This window comes from Sinocyclocheilus grahami, unplaced genomic scaffold (genome assembly GCF_001515645.1).
Source record: "Sinocyclocheilus grahami isolate Dianchi unplaced genomic scaffold, SAMN03320097.WGS_v1.1 scaffold1762.1, whole genome shotgun sequence".
Taxonomy (NCBI): domain Eukaryota; kingdom Metazoa; phylum Chordata; class Actinopteri; order Cypriniformes; family Cyprinidae; genus Sinocyclocheilus; species Sinocyclocheilus grahami.
In genome coordinates, this window is record NW_015506941.1 from 53,180 (window position 1) to 62,666 (window position 9,487).

The 9,487-nt window shown below is 44.1% G+C and overlaps 1 protein-coding gene across 1 annotated transcript in view; it reads right to left on the bottom strand.

Moving 5' to 3' along the window:
* Window positions 1-3,975: 3,975 nt before the first annotated feature.
* The window catches only part of LOC107572500 (78 kDa glucose-regulated protein-like), a 59,673-nt gene continuing 54,161 nt past the window's right edge, over window positions 3,976-9,487 (bottom strand). The window contains exons 7-9 of the mRNA XM_016258923.1: window positions 5,503-5,740; window positions 5,260-5,427; window positions 3,976-4,791 (exon numbers count right to left, since the gene is read on the bottom strand). Coding sequence (XP_016114409.1) covers window positions 4,214-4,791; window positions 5,260-5,427; window positions 5,503-5,740 — 984 coding nt within the window. The 3' untranslated portion in view covers window positions 3,976-4,213. The remainder of the gene's footprint in view (window positions 4,792-5,259; window positions 5,428-5,502; window positions 5,741-9,487) is intronic.

Below are 9,487 nucleotides of genomic sequence, written 5' to 3' on the forward strand. Positions count from 1 at the left end.
AGGATGTCGCTGTAAAGCTGACAGGAGGTATAGTCTTCAACTCTTGACACATCGTCAAGATTCTGGCAAATTCCACTGGATCACAGCAGTTTGTTGCTTACGACATTCATCACGCCAAGAGGCAGATTTTGTTTCCCCGAGGCTCCCTTTTGGGATCACGTCGGCTCCTGAGATCTTCCAGAGGGAAATGGCCAGGCTACTAGAGGGACATGAGGGCTGTGTGGTAGTCATGGACAACATTCTTGTGTATGGCAGAGATCAGGAGACACACGATAAAAATCTGGAGGTGGTCCTGCAGACAATCCTGGAGTCTAGGCTAAAGCTCAAAGACAAATGCCATTTCAGTAAGAAAGAACTTGGTTTCTTTGGACACATCATTAGCAGTGATGGAGTAAAACCTGATCCCGACAAAGTGAAAGCAATCACAGACTTACCACACCCCAAAGACATTACTCAACTCCGATAAGATTCAAGATGTTTTATTTGTCACATACATGGTTATATAGAGTACCGGTGCATCTCAATAAATTAGAATGTCATGGAAAAGTTCATTTATTTCAGCAATTCAACTCAAATTGTGAAACTTGTGTATTAAATAAATTCAATGCACACAGAAAAAGTAAGAAAAAAAAAAAAAAGATAAAATGCAAGTACTAGGTATGGTAAATTACCTTGGAATGTTCCTGCCTGGCTTGCCCACAGTGTTACACCCACTCAATGAACTCAATGAAAGGTAATGCTGTCTTCAGCTCCAGTTTTAGCCTTCTATGACGTAACAAAACCAACCATCGTGTCCGCTGATGCCAGCAGCTTCGGACGTGATGCCACTCTGCTACAAACTCACGGTGACAAGACTCTTTCTGTAGCTTTCCGCTCCAGAACCCTCTCAACTGCTCAGTTGAAGTACTCTCAAATGGAGAAAGAATGCCTGGCTGCAGTTTGGGCTTGTGAGCGTTTCGCCTGTTATTTGTTAGGTCTTAGTGAGTTTACACTGCAAACGGACCACAAGCCCCTGGTTCCCTTTATTAACACTTTTGATCTGGACAAAACACCACTGTGCTGTCAACGTCTGCTGATGTGCCTGATGCGCTTCAGCGTTAAAGCAATACATGTCCCAGGCAAGTCCCTGGTTGTAGCCGATAGGTTGTCACGCAACCCCCTTGCAGGGCCAGAGATGGAAGAGGATGTGCAAGCTTATGTTGAGGCTGTGATCCAGATAATAAAGTGTTGTTCATGGAATGATCTGGATTACATCTTTGTTTAGGAAATGGTATTTACGTTAATGTTTATGTCGGTGTATGCGACCCGGGAACTGGGGTTGGGGGATTTGAGTTATAATAGTTTGCACATGAGACGGAGTTGAGCAGTTGTTCTCAAAACCTCAAGAGTACGCAGACATCGTGTGAGTGCCTATGTGATAATTTTATAAAATTATCGGATTGGATTTGGGCGTCCGCCATGACACTCGCTGTGAGAAATACCGCAAGCAGAATGATACAAACGATGAAATGGTTGGAGATCAGATGTCACTGAATATAACACTCCTCTCAGCCAATCAGACTCGAGGATCAGAAAGAACTGCTGTATAATATATATATGTGTGTATATTTTGTTTTGCTGTATGTAATCAGAGAACATGCAAATGTGTTATAATAATAATACCTTTTATTTATAATGTAATTTTCTTAAACCCAAAGTGCTACAGTAAAACAGACACACAAAAATAAAAAAATTAATTAAACAACCTTAAATAAATGGATCTTAACTTTTTAAAGTGATCCAGGGTTGGTGCATTTCTGATGTTAAAAGGAAGTGGATTCCATAAGGCACTTTGAAAGAAAAAGCTCTTTCCCACATAGTCTTAATGGGGTGGTTCATTGCGATTTCACTTTTTTAACGTTAGTTAGTGTGTAATGTTGCTGTTTGAACAAACAATATCTGCAGTTACGAAGCTGAAAGTTCAATGCAAACGCAGATATCGTCTTTTAAAATTCTGGCAGTTTAATGCCTACAAAAATGGCTGGTAGGGACTACAACGAGTTACTTCCCACCTATCTCTCAAATGGACCATTGACACTCCTAATTGAGATTGTAGATAGAGTGTCAATGGTCCATTTGAGAGATAGGTGGCAGTAATGCACTTACAAGTCTGCGATTCACCGTAAAGCAAGACGACGACGCGTCGGCTGTTGAGGACGCGCTCAGGACCGTTCAGACATTGCAGTGCATCAGAGGTAAAAAAAACAATATAAATACGGTTCAGTTTCTTGCAGACCGATCGTTTCGTGTGTTTACACATCAATGTATAGTCACGAGCCGCAGGGTTTCATTTGGTTTTGTTTGTGTATGTTTTTTTTTGACTCTCAAAGACTTGATTCCCATCCACTTCCATTATAAGACTGACAGACTGCAACGGTTTGAGTTAAAAATCTTTGTGTTCTACTGAAGAAACAAAGTCACCTACATCTTTGATGCCCTGGAGGTAAGCAGATAAAGATCACATTTTCATTTTTGGGTGAACTATCCCTTTAACACATCCCTGCACCCCATAAACACAATCAATCCTAGAAAAAAAACAAAAACAGTGAACCACCCCTTTAAGTTTGCATGAAGGCTGATGAAGTAAAAGAGAACTGGCAGAGCGGAGAGAGAGAGGAGGAGTATATGAAATCATAAGAGAGGAAAGAAATGCTGGTGCAGTCTCATGTAGTGCTTTGTATGTTAAAATTAGAAATTTAAATTCAATCCTAGCATTAATAGGAAGCCAGTGTAACTGTGAAAGCACAGGTGTAATGTGTTCCCATGGAGAAGTATAAGTACAGAGCAGCAGAATTTTGAATGTACTGCAGCCTGTTAAGAGATTTAGCTAGAAGGCCAGAAACAGGGCATTACAATACTCTAATCTAAATGTAATGAAGGCATGTATAAGCCTTTCTGCATCAGCAAAAGAAAAGATATAAGCCGTGCAATGTTCTTGAGATGGTAAAAGGCCATTTTAGAAAGGTTTTATGTGCTTCAAATGTTAGCGGAGGATCAAAAAATGACACCAAGATTCCTCACCTGTGAGGATGGATATACTCTGCCTGTTGATTCCAGCAAACTGATGCCATCGGCCTTACGAGTGGCAGCCACTGTACCGATTAACATCAGCTCTGTTTTAGAGTGATTCAGTTTCAAGAAGTTACACTGTATCCAGATTATGATTTCTTCAAGACACTTACTCAGTGTAGATAATATGCAGTGAACCTCAGAGCTAGTCGTGATGTAAATCTGGGTATCATGTGCATAGCAGTGGTACCCAAAACCATACTCCCTGATAATCTGCCCAAGTGAAAGCATATATAGCAGGGGTTCTCAACGCTGTCCCTCGAGTTTAGCTCCAACCTTAATTAAACCCACCTGAACAAGCTAATCAAGGTCTTCAGGATTAATTGACAGTTACTGGCAGGTGAGTTTGATCAAGGTTGAAGGTAAACTCTACAGGAAAGTGGACCTCGAGGGCCAGAGTTGAAAACCCCTGATATACACGCTTAACAAAATTGGGCCCAAAATACTGAACCCTGAGGAACTCCCTGTCGAACAGGCATGGTATCAGATCTATAAGTTCCCATGCTAACAAAATGGGCACGATTGGTTAAGTAAGATTGAAACCAAGCAAGAACCATTCCAGAGAGACCCAGCCAACTAGACTGAAAACAATTTTTTTATCTAATAAAAACTTGTTTTTATAGTATATTAATTTCTTACATTTCAGGGGAACAAAAACTCTCTCAGTTCAGTGACAATGACATTTAAAAATCAAAAGAGACTCAAACAGCTGTGCTGATTTTGTATCAAACCTTTATTTTGTAATTGTGGTAGAAATGTCTTCTACAGTTGCCAGATTTCAATAAATAACTTTTAGCATGTGACATGAGTCATGCCATTTACCCAGAAACCCCATGATCCCGAACACCCTCCCTCCCGCTCATCGCCCCTCACAGAACTGCCTGAGAACAGCAGCATCGAGCCTCAAACCAGGCTGACTGAATCTCCACCAGAGTGAAGAAAAAATAAGACAACAAACACAACTCTCTAACGCTTCCCTCAAGTCTTTCCCGAAGAGATTTGAGGCTTTACGTTCATCCGTCTCGTACAAAATGTCCGTCGTGTTCAATATGTACACCTAGAGAGGCGAGGGAGTCAACGCGACTGAAAACAGAGTCCAGACAATCTACAACTCGTCCTTGTCGCCCTGATCATCGCCCTGATCGTCACCCTCCTCTGGTGGCGGGCCACCCGCGCTGCCATACAGCTTGCTGACGATGGGCTGCACGATTTCCTCCAGCTCCTTCTTCTTGGCCTGGAAGTCCTCAAGATCTGCCTCCTGGTGAGACTCCAGCCACTCTATCTTCTCCTCGACCGCCTTCTCGATGGCCTCCTTGTCTTCGGGCGACAGCTTGCCACCCAGCTTCTCTTTGTCCCCGATCTGGTTCTTCAGGGAGTAGGCATAGCTCTCCAGCTCGTTGCGTGCATCGATGCGCTCCTTCAGCTTCTTGTCCTCGTCAGCGAAGCGCTCGGCCTCGTTCACCATGCGCTCGATGTCCTCGGGTGTCAGCCGGTTCTGGTCATTGGTGATGGTGATCTTGTTCTTGTTGCCTGTGCCCTTGTCCTCGGCGGTGACGCGCAGAATGCCGTTGACGTCAATCTCGAAGGTGACCTCGATCTGAGGGACGCCGCGGGGAGCCGGAGGGATGCCGGTCAGGTCAAAGGTGCCCAGGAGGTGGTTATCTTTGGTCAGCGGACGCTCACCTGGAAAGAAGATGATTAAATAAAAAAAATATTTTTTATTAAAATAAAAAAAAAGGAACAAAATAGGGCCGTAAATGTGAATGCATATTTGTCATTTAACATGATCATGGCTATCTTCAAGTGAGAAACAGCTTCATTTATTTTTCATATTTTGCTACATTTTCACAGTTTTAAACATCTTTAATTTTTCCATGCCAAATAAAACATTTGAATCTAAAAAAAATATATAAAATTTTAACTTAAAATAACTAGTCTAATGATGTAGTTTTATTTAAATAGAAAATCGAAACATTTGGCTTACAATTAATTTAAAAAAACGCCTTAAAATAGAGAAATATGGAGAAAAGAAGCTTTTGAAAGGTTATCTTCAAATCTAAAACTCTTTCATATAAACTGACATTTATGACCACAATTGTATTCAGTTAATATAATTCAGTAAGATGTTTGGAATCTGAAAGTGTCACTCACCTTCATAAACTTTGATGGTCACGGTTGGCTGGTTGTCAGAAGCGGTGGAGAAGATCTGGGATTTTTTGGTGGGCACAACGGTGTTCCTGGGAATGAGTTTTGTCATCACTCCTCCGACCGTCTCAATGCCCAGGGTCAAAGGGCAAACGTCCAGAAGCACCAGGTCTCCTGTTCAACACATTTCGGTCATTAATCATCTCGCAAGAGACTGGGTGTGATTATACAGTTTGTAGAGGGACTCACCGGTATCCTCTTCTCCTGACAGAACTCCAGCCTGGACGGCAGCTCCGTAAGCCACAGCCTCGTCTGGGTTGATTCCTCTGGACGGCTCCTTGCCGTTGAAGAGCTCCTTCACCAGCTGCTGGATCTTGGGAATACGAGTGGAGCCACCGACCAGGACGATCTCGTCAATGTCAGACTTCTTCAGGTCAGAGTCTTCCAGAACCTTCTGCACTGGTTTCATGGTGGAGCGGAACAAGTCCTATGTGGAGAAAAGCACAAAACATGGGTTGTTTTCCATGCATTTAACGGATACAGGCACAATCACGGTTCTCCTTCTAGGGAACTCAACACAATGGAGAATGCAGCCTGTATGACTGGTGTCTGAAGCACATGTGAAACAACGCCAATCTATTGGCCCATGACGTCATAGGCAAGGTGCCCGAAAGTATAAAAGGGCACCTGCTGAATACATCATCCTCTTTGCCGTCTTCAAGAGCAGTCTGTTTGAAGTGCGTGTGAGAGACCAAGGCAGGTGAGCGGTGTGGAAAGTGTGTGCCTCCATTCCAGAGGTTTCTGGCACTTGAGAACATGCACTATCTGTCGGTCTTGTGTCTTGGTCTGGCTTGTGCGTTCAGTGCTCAAGGGCTCTGAATGCGCGCTCATTGCGAGTGTTTTCCAATGAGAATCTCCATTCGCATTTGTCCCTCTTCTTGAGAGATTAGTGACAAGTGTTTGTATCTAGCAGTTTGGGTCCCGCTGTTGCCGAGGCACGACGAAGACACGGATCGCGGGATTCACAGGTTTAAGATGCTCTTTTTGGGTTATCGGAACCCGCGGATAGCACTCGAGTCGAGCAGCTCTGGAATATGGTGGTCTGGGGGCAGCTATGTTCTAGCCTGGCTTCTTAACTAGGTTGTGTTCCCTTTGGAACAAGTTCTTTGTCTAGGAATCTGCTATTTGAGGATAGCTGTGTTCCAGCTCAGAGACTGCTCCCCTTTTTAGGGTTTTTAAAATAGTGGTCTCTGTGAGCCCCTTGCATGGACTGTGCTGTCCCCCCTTCAGGGTTTTAAGTAGATGACCCACTTCCGTGGTCTGGGCTATCTTCAGCCTTACCCAAGTGAACTGCTATTCGAGGATAGCCGTGTCCAGCCCTCTTGTGTTATGGCCACAGCTTACATCAGGCTTTGATCTTGTGTTCACTCTTAACGAATCATTTACCGATTTACTGATTGTGAGCTCCTGGTCAATAAGGTGCTTCGCTAGCCTACTGTGGGACTGACACGGATTGGGGACTTCCTTAGCATTTTAACCACCCTCAGATAGCTATACTATCTCCCCTGCTAGGGTTGTAAGTAGATAGCCCACTCTCTGTGGTCTGGGCAGCTCTGCAGGAAGGCTATCTAGGCTAGCTGTGTATTGTCTACTGTGGGACCGACACGGATTGGGGACCTCCTTAATATAGCCATCTAAGGGTGGTTATATTCCAGCCACTGTTTTGGCAGGACGGGTTTACTTGAATACAGCTATCTGTGGCTAGCTGTGTTCTACTGCAATTGCGGTGAGCCCTCTCATGGAGTGGTCCCCTTTCTTAGAGCCTAGCTATCGGAGGATAGCTATGTGTTAGCTCAGTGATTGCTCCCCTGCTTAGGGTCTTTAAGTAGCGGTCTTTTGTGCCGTACCTATACAGTGTTGACTCCCCTCTTTGAGTCATACTTAGACAGCCCAATCTTGTGGTCTGGGTAATTTTCAGTTGGTCCCACTTCTAGTAGCCCTTTCTAGGTACATAGCTATCTGAGGATATCTATGTGCTAGCTCAGTGACTGCTCACCTTCTTAGGGTCTTTAAGTAGCGGTCTCTTTGAGCCCTTGCCTAGACAGTGCTATCTCCCCTGTTAGGGTAGTAAGTAGATAGCCCACTCTCTATGGTCTGAGCAGCTCTGTAGAAAGGCTATCTAGGCTCTGATGTGGATTGAGGACTTCCTTAATATAGCCATCTGAGGGTGGTTATATTCCAGCCATTGGTATGGCGGGACGGGCTTACCCGAGTACAGCTATCTGACCCTAGCTGTGTTCTACTGCGGTTGCGGTAAGCCCTCTAATGGAATGGGCTCCTTTCCTTGAGCCTAGCTATCTGTGGATAGCTATGTGCTAGCTCAGTGATTGCTCTCCTTTTTAGGATTTTATTTAGCATTCTTTTGAGCTATTACCTAGACAGTGCCGTCTCCCCTCTTTGGGTTGTAAGTAGACAGCCCACTCTTGTGGTGTGGGTAGTTTCAGTCTGGTAGCCCTTCCTGGGTACATAGTGATCGGAGGATAGCTATGTGCTAGCTCAGTGATTGCTCCCCTGCTTAGGGTTTTTTGTAGCAGTCTCTTGAGCCCTTACCTAGACAGTGCTATCTCCCCTGCTAGGGTATTAAGTAGATATCCCACTCTCTGTGGTCTGGGCAGCTCTGTAGGAAGGCTATCTCGGTTATGTTATTCTGGTACACAAGCCTTCATAAGACCTTAGGGACATAGCTATCTGAGGATAGCCGTGTTCTAGCTTAGCAGCTACTCTCTTTACTTGCGATTTATGAAGTGATCTCTAGATAACTATCGGAGGATAGCTGTGCTCTTAACTTGGGTGGGATGTTCCCCTTGATCCATTCGGGTTCCCCAGTTTCTGCCAAGTTGCGTGAGCGGCCCGTGGCATGTCCATGGCCCGTTTCTAAGGAAAGGCTTGGTGTATGTTTGTTGTTTCTCTGGTGCTCTCCCACCAGATGGACAGGCATGCGCCTCGGCACGGTGTGGTTGGATTTCGTTCCCCATTGTGCACCCTAGGGGGCGCAGCGTTTAGTTCCATAGAAGGGGAACATCTCGGGATACGTATGTAACCATGGTTCCCCTTGCCATGCCTTCGGCCTGCCTGTCTACCTCTCCTTCAGACAGCTAAGTGGATGACTTATTCAGCAGGTGCCCTTTTATACTTCTGGCACCCTGCCTATGACGTCATGGGCCATTAGATTGGCGTTGTTTTCCACATGCTTCTGACACCGGTCATGCAAGCTGCATTCCCCATTGTGCCCCCGAGGGGGCGCAGCATCTCGTTCCCTCTCGGGGAACCATGGTTACATGCGTAACCAGAGATGTTATTTTTGTATTTTTATTAAACTACGATAGTATTTATCAATATTTTAAATACTCCCCCCCCCAGTTTTTTGTGTTTTGTCATAATTATTAGTTTATTTGCTTTTATTTCAAATACCATTAATTTTATTTCAAGCAATGAAAATGTTTGTTTTTAGTTTTCTATTATAGTATTTATTCACATTAAATGTTTTTATTTTTTACATAACATTTACATTTAACAAGTTTACGTAACTTAAATTTAATCAAATAATAATAAAAACCAAATAGATTATAAAATCCATCAACTAAATATGAAAGTTGTCATCTAATATTTATAATTTTTCGGTTTTATTCAAATAATTATTAATAAACTGTAATAGTAGTTTTGTCAGGGTTTAGTTGGTAAAGCAGAGCTTCTCTTACCATGTTGAGCTCCTCAAACTTGGCGCGGGTCAACGTCTCGGAGAAGTCTTCACCCTCGAAGAAGGACTCGATCTCGATGCGGGCCTGATGCTGTGCAGACAGCGCTCTCTTTGCCTTCTCCACCTCACGACGCAGCTTCTGCACGGCACGGTTGTCCTTGCGCACATCTTTGCCGGTCTTCTTCTTGTAGAGCTTGATGAAGTGCTCCATAACACGCTGATCGAAGTCTTCCCCACCGAGGTGAGTGTCTCCATTGGTGGCCACCACCTCAAAGACGCCGTTATCGATGGTTAGCAGGGAAACGTCAAAGGTGCCGCCGCCGAGATCAAACACCAGGATGTTCTTCTCACCGTCCCTCTTGTCCAGACCGTAAGCGATGGCGGCAGCGGTTCTGTGGAGAGCAAGATGTTCAACAGGGTTATTATTATTATTATCAATTAAATGTTAATGTTAATTTTATTACAAGTAACAATACT